Source organism: Chaetodon trifascialis, chromosome 17 (genome assembly GCF_039877785.1).
Source record: "Chaetodon trifascialis isolate fChaTrf1 chromosome 17, fChaTrf1.hap1, whole genome shotgun sequence".
Classification (NCBI taxonomy): Eukaryota; Metazoa; Chordata; class Actinopteri; order Chaetodontiformes; family Chaetodontidae; genus Chaetodon; species Chaetodon trifascialis.
This window is the reverse complement of record NC_092072.1, coordinates 2848771-2872917: the sequence shown is the minus strand read 5'-3', so window position 1 is coordinate 2872917 and position 24147 is coordinate 2848771. Positions and strand designations below refer to the sequence as shown.

The 24147-nt window shown below is 45.5% G+C and overlaps 2 protein-coding genes across 3 annotated transcripts; both read right to left on the bottom strand.

The window, feature by feature from the left end:
• Nucleotides 1-40: 40 nt before the first annotated feature.
• Nucleotides 41-7350, bottom strand: vamp1a (vesicle associated membrane protein 1a). Its single transcript, XM_070984090.1, has 5 exons — nucleotides 7098-7350; nucleotides 5698-5827; nucleotides 4881-5039; nucleotides 2117-2168; nucleotides 41-1633 (listed from the first exon to the last, which is right to left on the bottom strand). Coding segments are annotated over exons 1-5 (360 nt in total). The 5' UTR covers nucleotides 7100-7350; the 3' UTR covers nucleotides 41-1616.
• Nucleotides 7351-9431: 2081 nt separating this feature from the next.
• iffo1a (intermediate filament family orphan 1a) lies at nucleotides 9432-23711 on the bottom strand. 2 transcript variants are annotated; one of them, XM_070984045.1, is made up of 10 exons: nucleotides 23597-23711; nucleotides 22149-23268; nucleotides 15657-15717; nucleotides 14855-14950; nucleotides 14644-14784; nucleotides 14392-14576; nucleotides 14197-14314; nucleotides 13453-13545; nucleotides 13123-13253; nucleotides 9432-12391 (listed from the first exon to the last, which is right to left on the bottom strand). In XM_070984045.1, exons 2-10 carry the CDS (start codon nucleotides 23129-23131, stop codon nucleotides 12238-12240), a joined length of 1962 nt encoding a protein of 653 aa, XP_070840146.1. In that variant the 5' UTR covers nucleotides 23132-23268; nucleotides 23597-23711; the 3' UTR covers nucleotides 9432-12237. The 2 variants fall into 2 exon arrangements, with proteins under 2 accessions (XP_070840146.1, XP_070840147.1); XM_070984046.1 differs by having other exon boundaries at nucleotides 13453-13542.
• Between the last annotated feature and the right edge of the window lie 436 nt (nucleotides 23712-24147).

The window sequence follows — 24147 nt, the reverse complement described above, 5'->3', positions numbered from 1 at the left end:
TTGTCACCAGCAGGCAGAAAAAAAACACAAGACGACATTTCTGCCGCAAACATGAATTTATTTGAAACCCACAGTCAGAACTGAACACTGAACACAGTGGGATTAATACTCAACGTCAGCCATTCACAGTTTCAAACGTGACTGTTTATCCTTCCATTTCCATCTGCTGTTACACAACTCAAAGCCTTTGTACAGAAGAATCACATTCAAGCAAGTTCAGAACAAAGACATTCAAAACACAAGTCAGGTTGGTTCACAAGACAATAAGAATAAAAACAAGACTGATGCTGCATCACGATGACTCAGACTGAGGCTGGACAGACGTACGGAGAACAAAGAGTCAAAACTGATCCTGAATTTCTCCAGGAAATGAAATTTCTGCTTAAAAGTGGAAGAACAGCAGTAGCAGTACCAATGCTGACAGCAAGGGGGCAGCGTTCCTGAGGAATACTGCAGAGGGCAGAGAGGGAAAGGCAGGATCCATTGACCCAGATTTCCTCAGCATCAGTTTGTCTGAAACTTTGAAAATCTTTTTACAAACAAGTTTGTATTTCTAAATCTTCACACACCTGGTGTCTAATGGGAATTATCTCCTGGCCTGAGGAGTCGAGAAGCAGCTGATTAATACCTCCAGTTAATCACCAGCTCGTTAAAACAAAAACTCCACCAGTGACAGCCTGTTTTAAAGCCCAGCAATGAATGAACGAGAAAGCAAATAGTGGAGGAAAGTAACTAAGTACGTCTACTGAAACACTGTACTTAAGCACAAATTTGAGGCACTTGTACTTTGAGTATTTCCATGTTAGGCTGTTTTATACTTCCACTCAAACACTGAACCTTTATCTGACTGTCTGTCTCCCCTATAACTATCTCATGTCATATATAACAACATATCACTCACAGGAGATATTTTACTACAGAACTAGTACTTTGATACTTAAGTACATTTTACTGATACTGTACTTTTTAAATAAGTGAAATGACTTTCATAAAATCCTGACTGAGTCTGCAGTTTGCACCATCACAGATCACTTCCTGTCCCTTTAACTCTTGAAAACTTTTCTCTGTCCTGCACATACATGAGAAAACAAACTAACATGATCCACAGAGCTTTACTCACATCACATGATGTATGAGATGCTTTCAGTTTCATGGTGAACGCGTCTGATGAGCAAACCTGGGTCAATGGATTTTAAACCTGCAGCAAATACTGTTTTAAATTAAGAATTTCTGTTTTAGTTCAATCTCTTGGCTACAAGGAATTTGATGTTTCACAGGACAATACAGCAAGAACCAGGAAGAAAGCGTCAGTTTAGTCTATTTTCTGGTAAATGAGCTCAGATTTGAAGCTGCCCTGATGCAGCGAGGCGCTGCGGTTCTCCCAGCGGGGTCGCATGAAAAGAACATCCACCTGTGGTTCCACTCAGGATTCCTGCCCGGAGAGACGTTTCCCATGAGGAGCAGAGAGAAAGAGAGGAGGCGCCGGAGCACGTTACAGACCATGCACGGGAGTTTCTGAGGAAGGCATCGGCGAGGAAGAGGAGGGTGAAGAGCAGGCTCGGTGGCGTTGGCGCAGACTTGTCCTGCAACTTCTGTGTCCATCCCTGAAGACCAGCTCAGTAGAAGAAATACACTGAGGAGGAAGAGCAGAGGAAGGATCGTGGAACATTCAGGGAACAGGAAGTCCTGATGTGTTCAGAAAAATGGGAATTTCAACAATTCTCTGACGTTTTGTGAAACATTTTCTCTGATATGATTTGCCGTCTTTGCTCAGTGATCATGTTCTGCGTGAAAAATGTTAGAAATCTTAAAAACAAATGTCTTCTGCCTGTTATCTGGACTAAAAAACCAAAGCTCATGGTGACAGCAAACCTTCCTGAGGGGGGCGCTAGAGGAAAGGTCACCAAAATCTTGATTCTTTCATCCTGTGAGGCCCATTAATAAAATCAGAAAACCCTGTTTTTCAGTCATGGGTCAAAGTGGTGGCAGAGGGGACACTTTTCATTTAACAGCGGCTGAGATTTTCTTGAAAACAAACCGCAAAGAAATTTACAAAAAATACCATAAAACAAAAATATCTTTGACAAATGTTTGTGTGTGATGGTGGATTACTCACAGAAGACGACTCCAACACATATGATGCCTATAACTGCCATGATGATCATCATCTGGAAGGAAAACAAGAACCACAGTCACAACAAGAACTACAACCACAATACGTTCATATGCAAAGTAACTCCAGCCGTCAGGCAAATGTAGTGGAGCAGAAGTATAAAGCAGCATACAATTAAAATACTCTAGTTAAGTAAAAGAACCTCAAAATTGTACTTAGCTACAGTACTCTTACTCTTTAGCACTTAGTGTAACAGTGTGTGTATGTTTTTGTCACCCAAAGCGCACAATATGTTACACAACACGAATACAGTCAGGTGGTATGTAAGTGTGTGTGTGTGTGTGTGTGTGTGTGTGTGTGTGTGTGTGTGTGTGTGTGTGTGTGTGCCAAAATACTGCATAAATAAATCCACATGATGACATGAGAGCCAGAGCTGCTGACAGACAGGAAATCACATCTCCTCTGATGGGGGAGGGCGAGCGAGATTAACAACAACAAAGGGATGGAGAGATGGAGAGAGAGAGAGAGAGAGAGAGAGAGATTGGTACTGGCTTGTGTTTGTGTGTGTGTGTGTGTGTGTGTGTGTGTGTGTGTGTGTGTGTGTGTGTGTGTGTGTGTGTGTGTGTGTAGAGAGAGAAAAGAGAGAAAGCAGATGTTTGTGCACTGATTGTGAGGCTGTTTGTGAAAATGAATGAATTTCATGATTAGGTTTATTCTACATGTTGTGTTATTGTCAACAATCCACAGTTTCACGTTCATAAAAGGTTCATTAATTTCCTAAAACAGCAGGAAAACGGGCTTTCAGACGACTTTCAGTGGTGAATTAATTACACATTTGTTGTAGTGGTGAGTGTTTGTGGCAGCAGGACGGTGTGTGTGTGGGGGGTTCAGTTAAAATAAATTTGTGGTGTGTTTTAATATTTTTAGGATGACAGTGGAGATCTACAGCACAGAGGAAGAAGATCTATCTGTCAGTGTTATTAGTGGATACACTCGCTGCTGGTTTGAGTCTTTTCATGAGGTTTTTATATACTGTATATATCACCGGCTTTATACCTCTAATCCCCCCAAAACACTTTAAATAACACAAACTTGGCATTAATATGAGCGACTAGTGAACGCATTGTGTCAGTGAGGGTCCTCACAAGTGTACAAGTACATAAATGTGTGTACTTGTGTGTACTGGGGGTAGGTGGGGTTACGTCACAGATCACATCTGTCTTTTTAATCCCTGACTGTCACTGTAATCCAGATTGGGATTTCTCTCTGACTTCCTGGTCGCTGTCAGTCAAACTCTCCTCTAATGTAATCCCTCATGCAGTTTCTGATTGGCTGCTCTGGAAAGGCAGCATCCGCCCGTCAGAGGCCGGATGAGCCGATGGCGAGCTCAAAGCGGATTGGCGGTCGAGGTCGGAGGGATGGATGAACAGCGGGCAGCGCGGTGACGGAGGTGGATGAAGGTTAAAGATGGCGGCTGATCGAGAAGTCAGACTGATCGTTGTTTTATGACACAGTGTGACCACAGCCAAGCAGAAGCAGTCAGAGCACGAGAGTGTGCATAACTTAAAAATGTAACATCTTAAATGAGAGAGTTCTCTAAAAACTGACCCTCTAAAGTCGTCACGAACAGGGAAATTAGCTAAAGAGAACTTTTTTTGGAGGGGTCTATGGGCAATGACTCACTTTTGGAACCAGCCTCAAGTGGCCAATCGAGGAACTGCAGCTTTTAGCACTTCCTGTTTGCCAGATCGTGAGCAGCAAGTTTCATTTTTGCTGCTTACGATCTGGCACCCGGGGCACATTCAATCTCAATTGGTGTGCGCGTTTGGCAACAGTTTCCTGATTGAACGACAGGTTTTTCACTTGGTGGGTGTGTCAGAGGCGTTACTCAATCAGCAGTCACGTATATATAAACCCCACCAAATTAAAAGTCAGCGAGCTTGTCTAACACAACAGGGTGTTCAAGGAACCAACGCTTCCATTTAGTTAAAGGTTTTGCTACGTTTTGTCGGGGCTGAACGCACCCCAGGTCACCACCTTCTTATAGAGCCCCGAATCAAGCTGTATGCACTGTTTTTGGCCAATTACCCAAAAGCTGATGCCCAGAAACACAGCAGAAAATACACAGGCACTAGTCTAATGTGTCATAAGAGATGATCGAGAAGGATTACATTTGTATGTGTCAGATTTTGGTTAATCTTGACCAAAATCTCTAACCCGGCAGAGTGTGAGGTGGGACGAGCGACTTCAGAGTCCAGATTCATGTGAAGTGAATGAAAAGCTACGATCAGACAAAACAAACTATAGAACTGTTGGTTTGTTTGCACTCAGACGAGAAGGATGCTTCTATCATGTTATTAAGACCTTTTCAAAGTGTCTTACTTTTAATTTGGAAACAGGAAATGGCCTCTCCTGTTTCCTTCAGGCTTGTTTTCTAACTGTTTTCTCTCACTGCGACGTTCACGTTCCTCTGCGTGTGTCACCTCAAACACTGAAAGCTAAAGCAGAATCAAATCACATTATCATCAGCGGATGAACTAAATCTAATCTGTGGGTAAAGTTACAGGAAGGCGGCGAGCAGTGAAGCGCACTTCCTGTGTCTGAGGCGGCCTGAGCACGCAGCTCTGTCTGCTAACGATGCACAGTCACAGCAGCAGCACGAAATGCTAACTGAGCCACTGCTAAGACACAAGTGATGTACTGATTCATGGATGCTATAGTCTTAGGACTGATGCATGATGGGAAACACGCACACACACACGCTCACCTTGCAGTTTTTCCACCAGTACTTGTTCTTGAGTTTGGCGGCGCTGCTCTCGAACTGCGAGGCTCCGGCCTGCAGGGCGTCGGCCCGGTCGTCCAGCTCCGACAGCTTCTGGTCCCTCTCCAGGACTTTGTCCACGTTCACGCGCATGATGTCCACCACCTGACAGACGGACGTGCAATGTGTCAGATTTTACGTCATCGAATCATGACCACAGCTGTGATTTAATGACTTAAGAAAAGAACCAATAGATGCGCTCTAACCGAGTTAGCTCCAGTAGTTAGCCTAGCTTGACAGATCAGGTGTCATCAGGAATGAATAAAAAACATCTGGCCAGTTTCATGCTTTCTCATATTGACTGTAATTACTGTATGTGGAGGATTTAAGACAAAATAAACATTTCTTTCTTTCACTTTCACTCTTGAATTGTCATTTTCTTTGCAGTCTGCAGCTTTGATTTCATTTATTTGCACATTTAATCTGCATCCTGTCCCACCTTCCACTGTGACCTGCGTCTGCTGCTGGAAGCAAACGTTTTAAATGATCTTCAATAGATAAAATTAATGAGAAGTTTTCTGTTTGTGCTTCTTTTTCTTTTGAATGTTTAATTATAGTCGGATTATTTTCAGTATTAGAGTGAAATTCTTTCACCATTTTAATTTGATTTTCAAGTGAAATGATCCTCAATATTGAGCTCCTGTTGACATTAAACTCAACTGCAGCTCAGTGAAAGCACGTGTGTGTGTGTGTGTGTGTGTGTGTGTGTGTGTGTGTGTGTGTGTGTGTGTGTGTGTGTGTGCAGCTGATGCCATTTCCTCACCTCGTCCACCTGCGCCTGCGTCTGCTGCAGCCGTCTGTTGCTGGTGAGGTTGGGGGCCGGAGCCGGAGGGCCCCCCTCGCCATCCGGGCCCCCAGGACCTCCTGCGGTGCCTGCTGCCTCTGGAGTCGACCTGCAGGCCGAGAGCGCATGTGAGAAACGGAGAGAAGAAGAAGATGAGTTCAGAAGAATTTAAAGCCATCTGTGGTCAAATTCAGGCTCCTTCGCTTCACATCTTCAAAGGCAGATATAATTTAGTTATCGTGTTGCAAAAAGGAGACGATGCACATTTTGACCACAAGTGACAATTACATGATTATTTTAAGTGCTAAAATAAAGTGTAAGAGGAGCGAGCGTGGCTGTCTGTTATGCAGCTAACTCAGTCTTACATTCACTAACATCAGTTACTGATCTACCAGAGCGAGAAGCCGCAAAGCTAACGAGTGTTTTAAAGGGACCAAAGGTGCATTTTATTCTCAGAAATGTAACTTTTCATTTGTAAGACTCGACAGCTTTAGTTCCTGGTTACTTTACAGATTAGCATCACTAAAAACCAAATCGAACCAACAAATAATTCTGCTTTTGACAGATTAAATCAAAATTATCTTCATGTTTAGCAGCTGCAACATTAAAGTGATGAACACAGTAATGTAAATTCATCATCATAACCCAGTAATATCATATATATTATTCTGAAATTCTGCATAATTGACTTTTACTTTTGGTGCTTTCAGTGTGTTTGATGCTGCCTCTGTAAGATACTTTTGTTCTGGACTTATTTTACTAGTAAAAGAGTATTTTTACGTCGCACTGAGTACTTCCTCCACCACTGGCTTCCACTCTGAATATGAAATCTGCAGAAGCTGCTCAATCTGAATCTTTGAAACACAAACTCAGTAATTGAAACATGACTCATCAAACTTTTGGCGTCCATATAATCAAAGTAAGAGGCCGCAGCGACTCAAACACTTAAATGACAAAATCCCAAACAGCCTGTTTTTGTTTTCCAGAGGCAAAATGGAGAAAGATTAGTGCAGCAGCAGAGAGGGCTGACATGACTGAGGCAGATCAACATGCACGCAATAATACCCCCACCCCCTCCCCCACAACGCAACATCCATGAAACACAACCAGCTCCAGTTTAACTTCTTTATTCAGCTTTTACAAAAACGAGCTGAATAACTGTGTGATAAAACAGCTGATCACAGTACTGATGGAGGTGAGTCAGACGGTGAGTCACTGGAGTTTTTCAGCTGCAGCCCAGAAATTTCCAGACTAAGTTTCAGCTCAGCAGAATGAAACACGATGAAACCAACAAAGAGCTGCAATAAATAAATATTCCTGCTCACAGATCTGATTTCTACAGAGTTTAAAAATGAGAGAAATATGCTGGGAGTACTCACATCTCGGCGGCAGGATGATGGAGATAATCTGAGTCTGACAGAGAGAGGGAGGCAGAGGGGGAGAAAGGGAGAGAGAGAGATGAGAGGGGGAGAGAGACAGAGGAAAAGAGAGAGAGAGAGAGAGAGAGAGAGAGAGAGAGAGAGAGAGAAATATGAATATAAATGGAGGACGAGTCTTCTCATTCCCTGATTCACTTTTTCTTTCAAGACAAAAAAAAAACTAGAACTGAAGCAACAGATTAAAAATATCTGCGTCACACCCCGAGCGCGCGCACGCAACCACGCGCACAAACACGGTCCCGATCAGAAGCTGTAATAACCACTAATGGAGAATCAGTATTTGTCCCTTTAAATAGCGCTCAGGGTACCGCGCATGCGCACATGGCCGCAGTAAACAGGTGAAGCTCACCTGCTCAGGTGCGCAGTGAGGCTGCGCACAGCCGCCGCTCAGCGCCTCTCTGCTCTCTGCTGTTACTGTGAGTCAAAAACCAAATGTTTTCTAAAAAGCATCAGTGAGTTTAGGTGGACAGTTTGAAATGTTTGTGTGGCGGGATCAGTAGATTTGGGTGGGATCATGGAAAAGAGAGGTTTGTCACGTGACCGGCGCTGACGAATCAAACGCACCTGTGAGACTCAAACGCAGGTGTGCTGCCAGGCCTCCTCTTCTGCTGCTCGCATGTCCCGCATGTTCAGTCGTTTGTTCGGCCTTCATTTTCTCTCCTCATGAACTTTGATCTTTAGGTTTGTCCAGTTGTTGGTGAAGTTTCTGGATTATAAACTCAGATTCAGAAAAACTTTATTGATCTTTCATGAATTCAGAATATTAAAATTATTAGTAGCAGAACAAAGTACCTCAAGATTGGCCTAAATATGAGGTACTAACTATGTACCACTACTGTGCAGTGTTCATAGAAGAAGTATTTATGTCAAAAATACTCTATTACTAGTAAAAGTACTGATTTTAAAATTTGTGTTAATTAAAAGTACAGAAGCAGTAAAATGTACTTGAAGTATAAAAAGTACTCCTTCTTGAGCACTGATGCTTTAACATGAGAGCAGTATTTTAATGCTGTGGCAGGTGGAGCTGATTGAAGTACTTCTAGAAGATTTGAGTAGTAAAATGTGTAAAATATTTGATGAACTGTCAGATGAAGTGCAGTCCAGACTTCCTCTGTGGTGTTTTGCAGTAGAAATATATAAAGTATCTACAAGCTGTAAAAGTGGAGTACTATTTGCAGTATTTGAGTACTTGTTGGTCGTGCTGTGTTTGATGTGCTGCAGCGGCTCGTTCTTCTTCTGCTGCTTCGCTGTTTGTTCCTCTTCACTGATTGGCTGCTCAGCCAGACAAACAGAAGGCAGGTCGAATGGAATCAGGACACGAGCGAACTGAGGCTGATCAATACGCCCAGATACATCCTGCTATCAGGTGTCTGATCGATGAACGCTGTCTGCTGGATGAAGTACTTCTACCTGTTTGCAGTATTCAGTAACTTTCTGTCACTAAAAATGTGCTGAATAAGGAAACTTTAAAAGGTAAAAATACCCTGAATGCAAAGTTAAATTACTGATAAATTCACCTGTAAATTAGAGGCAGACTGACATATTTAATGCAGATATCATGATGTTTTTCTGCATCTGATAAAATCCAAGTTTAATCATGTTAAAGTGCTCACGCAGGAGTGAAATATCTCTGGATTCTCATTATTGATGCATTAGCACACGTCACTTTAATGCTGCAGCTGGCAAAGCTGGAGCGAATTCTAACTACTTTACACACTGCTGAGTATTAATCTATGAAAATACATCATTTTATCTTTCAATTCTAATTTATTTTATCTGAATCTGCAAAGAAAATAAGCTGTAAAATAAATGTAATGGAGTAAAAATTATATTTCCCTCTGACATGTTGGAACGTAGAAAGTCACCTCACGATTGTACTTCAGTAAATGTACTTTGCTTTCCACTGTGTACTAGTACTACAGTGCTGCACCATTTGAGGTAGTTTTATGTGTAGTAACGCATCATGTTTTTAATGTCGTCAACAAACCTCTTCAGACGCTTGAAGCATCGAGTTAAAAGATCTTCAAAGTGCAATATTTCTCTCTGAAATGTCGAAGTACAGAAATACTTACTTTGCACCACTGTGTGTGTAATAATACATCACTCACATTTCTTTACTTTAAGTTCACTTTACAAACATACTCAGATTTACTTTAACGTTTTTCGTGCAGAACTTCTGATCGGGTGTGTCTACAAAGTGCTTTTGCTTCTTTTACTGCAGAAAAGGATCCGACTCAGATCTGATTTCCCCGAAAAACGAGCAAAACTCCGACAGACTTTCAGCGTCTTTTATTGTGTGCAGCTCTTCATCAAACATCCAGCTCTGCATCCTGAGAGAGAAAAACCTTCAAGAGCTCATGAAATGCACAGAGACTCGTTCAGCTCGGCTCCTGAATGTGCATCCAAACCGCTGCAGAGCTCAGAAACAGCATTCCTCTTTCTCCCGCTTTTCCACCCATATTTCCTGTTTAATCAGCTTCATGAGGCGTTCAAGTCATTTTCTCCCTTTCACAATTCATTTCTTTGCTTCCTCTCCACAGATGTTGTTATTTACAGTCTGATAATATAGATGTCAACAGTTGCGTTAAAGCAGCGTCTGTACAGTCTGATGAGGTGAGACGTTTGTATTCAGCTTTGAAGTCTATTGTACACTTGCAGTTACTTTGTTTCACATTAAAGGAGCAAATTGACCTTTTCAGCTTCAGTCCGTCAGTAACAGAGAGTGAAGGACTTCAGGGCTGAAGCTGGAAGTGTTCCTTTAATGACTGTTTTCTGTGGTGAACATGGCCGGTTACTGAATAAGCAGATGATCCGTTAATCGAAGACGTGTTCAACGAGGTGCACGGTGACGCGTTCGCTGCAGCATGGCGGCAAAGACAGAAGAACCGGCACGAAGTCGGTTAAAAAAAAAAAATCCAGATTTTGAAGCCACTTCCTGCACCGTGGCGTCTTCGCTCCACTTGTACGCGTCCTTTAAAAATAAACTCAGCTTTAATCACCGCTGCAGGTGTGTCTGAGGCTACCGAGACGTCTAATTCAAGTCACACTGGAGCAATAACGATGCTAAAACTAAACGATGCTATAAATGTTGAGCTAAATGTACATTTACACCATCTCACAGCATTACAGTTCAGCGTTATACACAGCCGCCTTATTATGTACATTACATACAATTTCAGCCTTTACAAACTGTACATCTTTGAGGACAAACGTCCCTAAAATAGGTTTTTACTTTTGTAAAAGAAAAACAGAAATGCCCTTAAATGTCATCTGTCTCTAAATCACAAGCTCTCTCACGACGCTCGTTAGTTTTTAAACAGGAGCTTTAATGATTTCAGTTTCCATTAGCATTAGCATATGCTAACGGGGACGTTGGCTTGTGGCTGATGGCGCATGAATATGACACCTTCCTGTTAAATTTAGAGGAAAAATCCACCTGAGCTCTTCAGATTCTTTCACTGAATTAATCTGTTAGTTGTCACTGAATCGATTACTTTTTCATTTTAATTTTAATTGATGGGCAAAATATGAGCCCAAATTTCAGGTTTCAGCTCCTCCAACATGAATATTTGCTTGTTTTAGTCGATTTCTTCTTCTTGATACTGGAAATATTAGTAATTTTCTACCCTTTTCTTGGCATTTCATAGAAAATAATTGCAGGATTAATCTATAATGCAAGTAATCATTAGTTAGAGCGTTAGTCTGTGACAGTAACATTCACCTGTCTGAGCATCTCAGGCCTCAGTGGTCACGATTTTAGACACTTTACATTATTTTTATCTACCAGTCTGATGACTTTAAGTCAGTGGCTCCCATCATTTTTTGGCTTGTGATGTCATTAAATGAAGCCACATGTACAGACGGCCTGAGGAGGAAAAACTCTCCAGTGTGTCACGAGAAAAGAGCAAAGATTACAGAAAAAACAAGCGTATTTTCCTGTTCAAAAAACAATTTTTATCCAGTCAATCATCTCCTGACCGTCTTAGAGGATTTTCAGCTCCAGTTTGGACGTCACATTAAAGATTTTGACTTATTTCTGAATATAATAATTACCCTTTAAAAACCCACCGTGTGTAATCTGTCAGTAATTACAGACCATAAACGGCTCTTTAGATCGTAATTTTCTTATAAAATCTCCAGAAGCAGTATTGAGGATGTTGGTAGCTACAGCCTTGAATGTTATTTAGTGTTTTTATGTTCAGAAATCTGAGCTGCAGTTATCAAACATCTACTTTAAAAATCTTCTTTAAATGATTTTTTGTTAAATAATGACGCAGTTTCATCTGTGAAGGAAAATTAAAACTTTTCTGATGCATTTTCAGGACAGAGGAGGTGTCATATTGTTGGATCTCAGTTTAAGGCAAGTCGGGCTTTGATCATTGCAGATGTGTAAATAGTGACTGTACCTTCATTCTCATCCCAGAAAACTGAACTGGGTTCATCATGTTTTAGAAATTCAACTTTACCTGCAACAACTTAAAGCTGCTTCACATAATAGGATTACAGAATAAAATACAGACTAAAAACACGCCTTGCATTCTAATAAATAAGTGCAAATGAATTACTGAAGCTGTTCATCACTCTTCATCACTTTCATGAACAGTTATGTGCAAACTACTTGTTTGTGCGTTACTGCCTCAGTGCACACGTGCGAACCTGCAGCTGAAGGCATCATTACAGAATCTGTGCAAATAAGCAGCTCCTGCGCTAAACAGAGACGTCAGTGTGCAAAATTAGATCGACTATGTCTTTTTCAGGCCGACAGTTAGTCAGTGAGGGTCTTTAAAGTGCCATTTTGTTCTGGTTGACCTTCACTGGGGTGCACTTACAGCTGATGGCCACAGGAGGGCAGCAGCTACACCTTCTGTTGGTGAAGCTCCAATCTTTGACTGACAGCTTTGAAGGGTTTTCTACAGAAATGATGCTTTTGTGATTGGTGTGAGTTTTCACCTTTTGTGAGCAGCAAAGATCAAGAAAATCTAACCTGTTGGTTGTAAAATAATCTACAGTTTTGCACAACTTGATTTGTTTTCCTGTTTTCAAACAGATGTGGAAGCAGAGAGGAGTGCGTCGCTGTGTGTTAAGGCTTCCTCCAGGACAGAGGAGGGATGGCGGCGTTGGCGTCGCAGTAAGAATCGCCGGCCTCTGACTCGGCGGGGAGAGCCGGCTTTTTCCTCTCCTTCTCCTCGCTGTCCGAGTCGTCCACCATCAGAGTGATGAGCGAGGCGGCCTTCCTGTGGAGGCAGAAAACACGCTCATGTAGCTCGAACGTTTCCTCCACGCCGACCCCGAAGAGGCAGATCCTGCTGAGCTTTCATTAACACTATCTTATCTTTTTATTTGCTCAACTTGTTCTTTTTCTACCTCTCCTCTTCATTCTTGCTGTGAATTTCCCCGGCACAGAGCTTGGTGCTGAGCTCTGTGATGATTCACGAAAGGATCTTTTTCAGCAGATATTTTGAAAGGTCAGAGCAGGAAAAGCCAAATCTGGTGCTGCTGGTTCTATGGAGGTAAACAGAGAGGTGTTCCTGTTATTTTGTCCACCCTCTATAATCATCCCGAGGTTGAATCAACACCTTTTAACTGGAATTACAACCAAAGAGGAGCGATAGAGCTTCATCACGCGGTGCAACGACGATCACCTGCAGATCAATATCAGCACAACCAATCGGCTCGCGGCACAGATGATCCAACCAATCAGCACAGTCTCAAGATCAGAGCATCTGACCAAATGTGACACATGGTGACGCTGCTGCATGATGGACATCATGACATCACAGTGAAGCTGACCTTTGACCTTCCTCACTTCATTTTTATGCTGTGAGAGATTTTAAATGTTGTCATAATAAACAGATGAATTCTTGAGTTATGGTGGAGAAAGTGATGGACAGACAACCCAAACACAGGGTCTGCCTCCCTAAACCCTCAGATTAAGTGTCTTTTTGTGTGTGTGTGCGTGCACTACCTGTCTCCGCTCTGCGTGATGAGCCTCCTGCAGGTCTCCATCTGGACGTCCAGCCCTCTTTTCATCGAGCACATCTCCATGTACTCGTGCAGGTGACGGTTCATGTCGCTCTTGGCTGTTGCTAGCTCCAGCTGAGCGGGACAGAAAACACAAATCCAGTGACGCTCGCGGCACGATTACCTCTAACGACTACAATCGCTCCTGCTGTACAGGTGGGACGAGGGAGGGGCTGCTTCGGCGCCCACGGACGTCACTGTGTGACTGACAGCCGCCATCGTTCCATCAGGCTGCTTCGTTGCTCACAAACACAAAGCAGGAAAACAGACTGACCTCTATCTGGTCGATGGTGTCCTGGTACTCCTTCTCTCTGGATTTGAACAGAGACTCCGTGTCTTTAATCACCTCCTCTATGGACTCCTCCTGCTGCAGCAATGAAATGTGAGAGCGTCATCAGACCTCAGCGAGGAGCAAAAGAACCACGTGACAGCTTTTCAATACAACACCAAATATTAGAGAAACATCTGAACATATGCTGAAAACTGTTTTTCTAGAGCTTAAAATAATGATGATTTACTGGAACAGAAGCTTGCAGCACTGTTAAAACTGTGTGAGCATCTTTCTGCTGAGCAGGTTCAGATCAGCCAAGTGGGACAAAGCGCCCCCGACGGGGAACACCCATGGCTTCCCTGACCCTGGGAAAACAGATCCAGGAAGAGCTGCTGATGTCTCTGCAGCCGGAGAGGCCGTTCACTCAGCCGGCGCCTCAGCTTCAGTTTCATCTGACCTGCTTTGACTTCTCACTATTCCCTCTGCTTAAAGATGCAAGTTCAAGTGTTTGGGAGCAACAGTTCACCACTGAGAACTGCATTCGTCTACTTTGTACGTGAGAGTGTTTTAAAGGCTGCTATAAGGCTCAGTAAGACGTGAGGTTTGTTGACATGATGTGAGAACTGAACTGATAATGAATATAAGCTGCGTGCATGCGTGCGTGCGTGCGTGCGTGCGTGCGTGCGTGCGTGCGTGCGTGCGTGCGTGCGTGCGTGCGTGCGTGCGTGCGTGCGTGCGTGCGCGTACCTCCCCCTGTGTTTCCATTCCCAGTGAGTATCCAGGAAAATCTTCCCAGAGCAGAAGAGTTTCCTCGGTTTCCTCCCAGGCCAGACTGTCGCAGTCATCCTCGAACTCGCACTCCCTCCTGGACGACACGCACACACACGTTAACCACACGGATAAACATCAGCGTGTCTCCACATTATTGGTCAAAACACCTACAGCTGATTCAGCATCCTCTGCATCTGCTCGTTGATCTGATTGGCCGACGTGCTGCAGGACTCCTCGTCTTTAGCCCCGCCTCCCTCGCCCTCGGACATGCTCAGCTCGTCTCCGTCACCGCCCTTCGCCGACTGCCCGCTCTGTTTCCTGGCCCGGCCGCTCAGCGTGGAGGGGGGCGTGGCCACCTGTCGGGAGGAGGCGTGTTTAGCGAAGGCGGATCATTTGCGGAGCGCGCGGCACCAGCAAACCTACCTGGAACATGTGAGTCATGTCCTCGCAGTTCCTCTGCTGGGCGACGTCGCAGAGGCGGGCGGTGATGTCGATGCGGCGGCAGATATCCATGTCCACCTTCATGGCCTTCTCCTGGATCTTACTGTCCAGGTCGGACAGGTTCTGATGGAGACAGAAGACGTTCAGACCGTTTTTCCCGCTCAGGTAACGAAGCAGCTCAGAGCCGACTTACGTTGCTGACGAGTCCTTTGAAGAGAACGAGCTCGGCCTTCAGCTGCTTCACCCTCAGAGCCAGCTCGTCCTGACACACCTCGCTCTCCTGCAGGTCCTGGAGACACACAGACGGTCTGCAGTCAATGTTCTGAATATTAGATCAGATAAACACATTTCAACCTCCAGACAAACTGGAGCTGCAGCCACAGATCAGACTGACTTCAGTCAATATGAGAGCTCTTTTTCCAGTTTCTCTGATGTCTGCTCTCTCCCGATTCAGCAAATTAAAGGTTTGACAATGATTAAATTACTGTTTCTGTGAATGGAGTTTGGCGGCGTTGGTGAGAGCGACGTGGCGGCTCTGCAGGAAACCTTCTCATAATGTTGTCAGACAGAATAACAGTCTGAGGCCATCAGTGGAAAAACCACCTTTAGTGGACGTACAGCGACGCTTCACTGATGCACAGAAGGATTATATTGCAGCCTGTTTCGTGGCTGCAGCACTCTCATTGTGCCAGTTTCAAAAACTGTTGCCCTCATTAGTCACTTAGACACAAAAACATGGGCAAAGTGTCTATAAACAGATATTTGACCAGAATTTCTCCATTTGTCCAGGACAATAAGCCAATGCTCTTCATCCCTCGGATCAGCTGTAAAGTTACTAAGAAGAAGAGGTGTGATCTGCAGGACTAGAGGAGAAGAGCTGCGCTGTTGGTGGGAACATGTGGCCACAGGTAAACACTGACTGCATCTTAAAAAGCTGTTTTCTTTAATGGACTTCTGAGCTGGAGCAGTTTGGTGACACAGCATTTGAAACTTACCTCCTCCAGTTCAGCCACCTTCTCCTGCAGGTCCATTCTGGCGGTGTACTCCTCCTCCCACCTGCAACACACACACACACACACACACACACACACACACACACACACACACACACACACACACACACACACACACACACACACACACACACACACACACACACACACACACACACACACACACACACACACACACACACACACACACACACACACACACACACACACTATGAAGACAAACCAGCACTAAGACGATCACAGGTTTAATCACACTGACTGCTTCAAAAGCTTTCATGAAGGTATACCTGAAGATACTTTTCTTTTGGTATTTCTATTCTTGCATCACACTGATAGATGCAACAATAATTAATTAATAACAATCCCAGCAGCCAATCACAGCTGAATGTGTGGCCTCATGTGATGCTGGTGGCTTGTTTTCAGGCAGGTGAGGAGTTTCAGGGATGAATCCACCTCCCTCATCTTCCTCCGTGCAGCTTTAAGGTAAATCCCACCACGGTTACCTGACTGACCTACACAGCATCAAAGCTCCTCCTGCCGCCAGCAGCGTTACTCAGCAGGTGTTACATAAGGAGAGACCACGCAGCGTGCATGAAGAGCACGAAGAGCTCGCTGCTACAGTCACTGAGGAGGGAAGACAGAAATAAACAGGCTGAGCTCACGCTGCAGCTTCTCATATGCATCTTGTACGACTTCTGCTAATTGGCCCTCTGTTGAAATGTCATTCATCTCAGGTTCTGCACAAATATGACCTCACAGCAATATTAAATACAGCAACATTACAAGGAAACATGCAGAGGGACTGAATCCTAATAACACTGGAGATGATGCATCAGTCCATCTCAGCAGCTCTCCCTCTCCCACATTTAAAACCTCCACTGTTGATGCTAACAGCAGCTGCTACACACAAAGCAGAGCTGAGCACAGCTGAGCCTGACAAGCTGAGCGTGAAATGTCCTAAAACAGCCACCGTACATCACTGACACCCTTTCCACTGCTGCACCTTCAGGCCAAACCGTCTCATTCATGCTGTTTATTTTCTGCAGCTGAACTGATGCATTTCATCTCATCTCAGCTGTTCTGGCCTCTTTCCATTTTTACGTCCTTTTTGTCCTCCACACGCCGCTCAGCTGAGCTGCTGTAGCACTGAAACGATGCTCTGGTACGAGTCACGTGTAGGTTACATGCACGGAGTGAAAGCAGGTTCACTTCAGCTGCAGAGAGCAGAGGCAGAAACACTCTGACATGATAAACAGAGGACATGTTGCTCTGATCTGTTTGTCAGTCTCAACACGTGGCTCTGCAGTGAGGCTGCCGGCTGTCACTGTCTGACTGGATACACAGAAGCTGTTTACTGTTCGACTGGTCATGACTGCAGGGTGACGCTGAAGCTCATTAAAGGGCATCTGAATCATAAACCGAGCTGTTTCTTATGAGGCTTGAGGCCGAGCGGCTGCACCGCACTCCTGAGCTGTGATGTCAGGAAACTGGAGAGAACAGCGTGAAGTTAAAGTGTCCTCTTTAGAAAAACTGCATCAGTCATCGAGACACAACCTCCAGTTCTGTCTGCCAACAGACAGCTTTAGCACTTTCATGTTTTGGTTCAATGTCGTAGGATTCACTTTCCTGTTGATGAGAACATCGACGGCGCTCTCATGTCTGCTGGGAGGCAGTTACAGCAGCTTCAGGGAATCAGCCGGGGTCGAGATTACACAGACAGTGAGCTTTGAGGTGTTGACAGCTGCATCTGGACGCCTGGATGGAGACGGGTTGGGGTTAGGTACACCTCACCTTAGCAGGCAGAGAGTTTTTTTCTGGTCTTTGCAGCCTGTGGTTGAGTGTCAGCAGTGTTTTCTGAGGAGATTTAAAGCGACTCTCCACCCTCCTGACGAAGACGCATCCCTCCTGCTGGCTGCACTGCCAGTGTTTTTCCACACAGATGATTGTGGACAGCTTTTAAACAGTTCTGTGCAGTTTAAACTAACTTTGTTGGAGCAGTCACGTACAAATAGAGATGAGCAGCACAGAAACAGCGTCTGGTCAGCACAGCAGCTTCATTTGATTATAATGGATGTCACCACATCGTGCATGCTCTCCGGCCGTCAGTGAGGATGTTCACGTCCTGGCTCTAACTTTACCATCAGCATCACACAGTGACACATCTCTGACCACTACATGACTAAATATTCACTACTGTGGAAATGAAATGAAGTGAAGCCAGTAGCTGCCTGCAGAGGAGGAAATCAGTCTGAAAACTTCTGATCTGTTTCAGAAAATAACCAGCAGTGATGTGAAGTGTGCAGCTACTGTGTACCTGCAACAAGCAAGCTGGGTGGCCTGTTTGTGTTCATGCACAAGGTGGCGCTGTTGTTTTCCACTGGTATCTCTCTCTGTTCACACACACACACTCACACACACACTCACAGTGACTCACTGCATCCTCACAGTGCATCCATTATGAGGTGATATTGGAAAGGTGAGAGAGTCGACATTTAGACTGAGCGTTTAAGCCTGTGGAGACAAAGCAGGCGTGTGCAGAAATGCAATAGGGCCAAAAGTATGTGGACACTCATTTGGTCTCTATTCCAGTGACGGCAGGTCTTCAGACAACACTGTGCCAACAGTTTGCGTTTGTCCCTTTCCTGTTAAACACAAGAGTCCCTCTGTGCATGAAAGTCTTCAAGGTTTGGTGTGCAAGAACTTGACTGATCTGCACAGACAGAGACTGAACCTCAACCCCATCAAGCACCGCTGGGATGAACCTGAACACATTCTGAGGTCTGATCCGTGAACGTCCCTGCTGCCAGGTCCAAACATCTGATGGACAGTCGTCCCAGAAGAGCAGAAGCTTTCACAGCTGCAGATGAATGCATGTGGGTTTGGACCCACATGCTCCACAAGCACATACGGGTGCAGTGTTTTGTCGTCCACATATTTTTGGCCATGTAGTCTATATTCTTTGGCAACATATTCGGCTTCATTGAGCTGAATTATGAGAGCAAGAGAAAAAAAGAAAAGCAAAGGGGGAGGTGTGGTTTGGGATGAAGACGTTAACGATGATGCCAGCGCCAGCCTGACGCTGCAGAGGCTCACGTGGGACAGAAGAGGGTGAAACAAGGCGGAGATGGAAGAGGAGTCAGCGGGGACGGCAGCACACAGTGGAAGAGAAAACAGAGAGGCCATAAAAGAAGGAGAGGGAGAAACGTGATGAGACGCATGCAGAGAGACAGAAAGAGACAGTGAGAGGGAGGCAGAGGAGCCATGGCAGACCGGGTGACATCACTGCTGCCGGTCACAGGCCAGTGCTGCATTGCAGGTGCCAGAACGAACCCCAGCAGGGAGGAGGAGGAGGAGGAGGAAGGAAAGAAAGAGAGAAAACACAGAGGCCCAAGACAGAAAGGAGAGGAAGATCACGTGAGCGAAAAACAACTCCTCACATTAAACTTTCCCCTGACAAACATCCACAGAGAGATCGAAGCACAACTCCTTCAACTGCGCAGGAAGACGGGAGCCGCCGCTGCTTCTGGGAAGTATTTTTACCTCACTGCGACTTCCTGTTTCAAACGTCTCTGAATGAGATCGTCAGTTTTCCTCAGCACACGCAGCACTCATGTCCTCAGAATCAGAAACTATAACCTAACAGTAAATTAAATATTTAAAACAATCAAATTAAATATTAAATACATAAAATGTCCTGGTCACAGTCGTCAGAGGGCGTGGTGGGGGTGTTTCGGGGGGGTCAGCCAGTCAGATGCATAAGTTAGAGATTGTGATTTATCAGGTTTCTAGGAAGTGTGAATTAAGATCTCTGATTGGATGCTTCTTACTGAAATGCACCATGGGAGCTCATCTTTCCTCATACAGCTGTTCATCTTATGGAAGCCTGGATGGTCCAAATCAACCTCCCACTTTGCAACTCTGCAGTGACCTCATGTCGTGAAATAAAATCTCCAGCAGTGTGCCAAACACACGCACATCTTCAGGATGCCGTCTTTAAAAAAACTTCACATTTCTTGCATTTAGAAAAATAGATCCAAAGCTGTTGATCCGGTGCAGAGGTGAACAGAAAGGAGCAGCCGACTAAAAACTCCAAACATTAAAAGCATCAGAGGCTTCTGAAGTCTTTCCCGCTCTACTTAATTGATGAACTTTTGTTTTGCAGTTGTGGATCAAACATGAAATCACATCAGGACGCCCTCAAACATCTGAATCATTCCCGTCACTTTCACAGCTTTCAAACCTGAAAATCATGAATGCAGCTTGGTGCAGCACTAAAATGGAAGAGATGATGAGCGCAGGAACACACGGGTCAGAGTGAGCTATGCTGTCCAGTAAAACATCCTGCTGCTTCCGAAATCGATGTGACTGAAGGTTTGTCCTGCAGCGGCGTCCTGCCTCAGCAGGCTGGAGCGCAGAGCACTGAGGTCAGTGCTTTTTAGCATAAAGCAGCAGTGGGTGAGTGTGTTAATGTGTGTCAGTGTGTGAGTGTGGGACACGTCAGTGCACAAAGAAACACAAGCTGCATGCTGAGCAAAGCCTCCTGCAGACAAAATGGACGTTTAAAGAGCATTTCCACACGTCAGGCACTAATTCCTCCACTGAAAAGCAACACAAGAGCAGCAAACTCACAAGCATTTCTATTGGTTTGTTGCATTCGTCTGCATCATCCGGCTGTGGCACGTGATTAGATCTCCTGAGGCTAAATGTTCAGTAAAAGCCATTAAGATTCATCTGTGAAACAGATGAGTCAGAAGGTGTCGAGCGATGAAGAAATCAACATCTCCAGGTCAAAGCACTTCTCACACTCATGACTCATCGAGAGCACGTCCACTTTTTGATGACACTGGACCAAATCAATGCCAGTTAACGTAAAAAACTCTTATCGTCAAACTGTCCGCCTCAGTGATCTGCAGCGCAGGCCTCAATGACCCTCCGGAGACACTCAGGAGATCACTGCCTCCGCACAGCTACACGCTTCAATCCCTCGTTTCTGCTCAATGAAAGCAGGAACCCTCGGTGATGTCACCCACTGAAGCCTTGAGTTCAACATTACAGCCGTCGCCATCTTGGTTTTTTGAAGTGACCATGTTTGGACGAGTGGGTGGGGCTCCCATGGATAAGCAGTGCTACGCCTCCATCCTGATTGGATCTGACTGAGCACCTGTCGTGGCAGCTACGCCCTAAAGCACACCCTCCTCATACCCTTCATCATACACTTCTAGAGACTGTAAAGCACATCAGTCACGTCTCCAAACACAATGCACACCACTCTCTCAGCCTCCGGGTTGTTTTTCAGCAGCATCACTGGAACAACACGTCTCTGCATTTTCAGGTTTTCAGGTGATGCACAGACTCGTTTATCAGCAGAACCAAACGATCATTAAACAAAGAGCCGACACAGGAGGACCGACTCCTCAGGTCAAGGCTCCACCTGAACCTAACCCCACAGAGGTTAAATACCTCGGACTCCCCATCAGTCAGTCAGACCTGAAGAAGCCTCTTGAGGGGAGGCGAAATGTCCCCCTGTCGCCCCTGATTCAGCCCTCCTTGGAGAAACCGCAGAGCAGCAGATTGAGTCAGAATCAAGAAGTCAGCAGCTCTTAGTTAATGAAAAACTGGAAGTATGAGTGCACTCTGATTTATGTGATGCTAATTTCTCTTAGCGCAATAATGGCAATTCCCATTAAGTGTTAGCACTGAGCTAGTGCTATACAGTTTTTAGGCTATTCATCTATATTACATGAATTTTTTTGTACTTTCTGCCGCAGTGACACTTGACATCATATGTCTACACCCAGAAGTTAGCATTTACTTTGTTTACCACTCTGTTAGCTTGGAGGCAGTTACTGCAGGTGTGCCCTGAACCTGACAGCACACCCTCTGCTTGATGCTGCCATCCAAAGCAAATCAATACTTCTTAGTCTGACTGGTGGTTTAAGCCGGTGTCATTCCCAGAAAAGGAGCTGCACATTTCCTGCGTAATGCTTTTATCTATTACAACCCCCTGAAGTCTGCGTCCCTCGGTGCAACAGACCATCCAGAGTGATGTGATGACCCTCAGACAGCGATGCAGTCGAACACTTTGATTTCTGCTTTTTCCTGCAGAAAACTGCACAGCACATACAGCCCACAAGATCAGTTTCCTCATTGTATATCGGTGACGGCATGTATGATGATAAATCATCCCTCACAGCAAACTGATTAACTTAAAGTTTAACATGAGTTAGAGTTTTTCTGGTGTGCAGCTGAACAACAGCTCTCTGCATTGAATTTAAGGATTTGTTTAATGTGATGTTTCCAGATTATGATGTATATCAAGATTGGTAAACTATTCATATTATTGTGATACTGATGTCAGCTGTGTCCACCAGCTTTGGGACAGCCAAAATGTCTTCATGAGAACTGCTGATCCAAACTACGCGGCCATGTTAGACCTCTGAAGCAGCTCTGGGGTCAAAGTGCGAGCAGGCTTACCTTCTCTTGTACTCGTCTCTTTCTCTCTTCACCTTCGCCAGCACATTGTACAGGGCCCTGATCTCAGGCGTGATGGTGTCGATCTGGACCCCGACGCCGTCCGGGTGCGTCCAGGAGACTCCGGGGCCCGTGACGCACGACTCCCTCCCGGTGCCAAACCGGCGGGTATGGTTGAAGGACCAGATGGTGCCGGGGAGGAAGCGCGGGGGTGGAGGGAGGGTGCTGTTGGTGTTCGTGCCGGTGTGAGAGGCGTATTTCTCGTTGATGTTGGTGATGGGTTTGGACGGGTCGGTGGGACTCAGGGCCGGACTGATGGAGAAACCGGATGTGGTGACGTTGGAGTTTGAATCCGTGGAGACCGGCATCGGGTTGAGGTTGTTCCCCAGCAGGTATTTATTGTCAAAAAGAGGAGGGGGGTTCAGGGTTGGGGAGAGGAGGCCGCCGGGCAGGTAGGCCGAGTTGTTGGCGTTGTGGAGCGGGATGAAGCCCGGTCTGCCTGGAATAGGCCCAATAAATCCGGTCTGGACCGCCATGTCTTTGGTCAGCGGCTTCTGGTGTCCGTCCCCTCCGCAGTTATCCTCGAGAGCCTGCTGCAGCTGCTTCTCCAGCACCTTGTTCCTGCGCTCCAGCTCGTGAACTTTAGCCAAAAAGCAGCGGAAGCGCAGGTTCAGAGTCTTCAGGACGCTGATGTTGGACCCCAGGTCGTTGCGCAGCGCCGTGGCGGCGGGGGGAACGCGGTGCAGGGGGGTGCTCAGGTGCAGGTAGGCGAGGCCCGACGGCGGCAGGGCGCCCAGGTCCAGCCCGGACAACCCGTCAGGCCCGAACCCGCCGTGGTCCCCCAGGAAGTAGCCGGGCTCTGGGATGGCAGAGTCGGTCTGGCCCGTCATCTGGTGGTGGTGCTGCTGTGGGGCCAGGAAGCCGCTCTCCCCCAGGACCGGATTCATGCTAGAATAGGAAAATCTGAAGTGCTCAAAATCCGGCATGAACCCAGACTTCTGTGTGTTCAACTCGGCAGGTAATTCCGTCTAAAACCGGAGTGTCGCCCCCAACCGGAATCAGGCCCAGCAGCCTCGCTTTGAGTCCTCCTCCTGATGTCACCTTTACGCAGAGGAGCTGTGTGCTGGAGTCAGATAATGCGGGTTAAAAGGATGCTTCACGGGCCTAAAAACGGCAGCAAAATATCAAACTCCAAACAGAATATTACAATAAGCCCCCGCTGATGGACTGTGGGGAATAAAACCCGTATCTAACACAACAAGGTGCCTCTGAACCCGCAGACGCGCAGCTGCTCCCTGCAGCACAATCACATCAGCGACTTTACTTTTACGCAGGACTGATTTCAGGTCCGGACATCAGCAGTGACGCGCAGTCACAAAACGTTTATTCTAAGCCTTAGAATAAAGCCAAAAGGAGATATTGTAGCTCTAATGAAAGCGGAAACACCGTACCTGCAAGTCTGAGGAGGAAACACAAACTTTGGCACCAGAAATGAGGTGAAATGAGTCCAAAGCGGAGCGTCGCGCGGCGGTGCGGCACAGCTCAGCAGTAAACAAGCGAGTGACTGCGGCGCTCAGATACCGTCTACACGGTGGTAGAGGAGCAGCGGGCGGCCTGTCTCAGCTACCGTAGTGACCAGAGCAGAGGTGCACCTGCGCTGACGCAGAGCAAACAGGGACTGAAAACATTCATCCTGAAGAGGATGAAGAGACATAAAGAACAGTGATTCAAAATGTTCTGAAAAAGACAAATTTCTACCTTTTTTCAGGCAGTTTGGTGCTCACAGTGGTCGGTCACAGGTGAATTCATTACTTAGGGTTAATGTGGATTTAAGGGCTGAAAAGAAATATCTAAATACATAAATAATGATTTAATTAAAAGCTTAAATAACTGTATAATTAAAGTTTTCATAAACCAAGAATTATATAACAAAATGCTTCAATAAATGCATACATAATTTAATGATCATTAAGAATTATATTTATTCATTTATTTAAGCATT

Bases quoted from the DNA above. Each gene is read 5' to 3' on its own strand.
- vamp1a (XM_070984090.1), bottom strand. The intron at 5,040-5,697 runs GTGAGGAAATGG...TCCGTCTGTCAG, and splicing joins CGCAGGCGCAGGTGGACGAG to GTGGTGGACATCATGCGCGT. The intron at 2,169-4,880 runs GTGAGCGTGTGT...TTTTCCTTCCAG, and splicing joins ACTGGTGGAAAAACTGCAAG to ATGATGATCATCATGGCAGT.
- iffo1a (XM_070984045.1), bottom strand. From the start codon at position 23,131: ATGCCGGATTTTGAGCACTTCAGATTTTCCTATTCTAGCATGAATCCG. The intron at 15,718-22,148 runs GTAAGCCTGCTC...TGTGTGTTGCAG, and splicing joins AGAGACGAGTACAAGAGAAG to GTGGGAGGAGGAGTACACCG. The intron at 12,392-13,122 runs GTAGTGCACGCA...CTGCCTCCACAG, and splicing joins ATCACGCAGAGCGGAGACAG to GAAGGCCGCCTCGCTCATCA.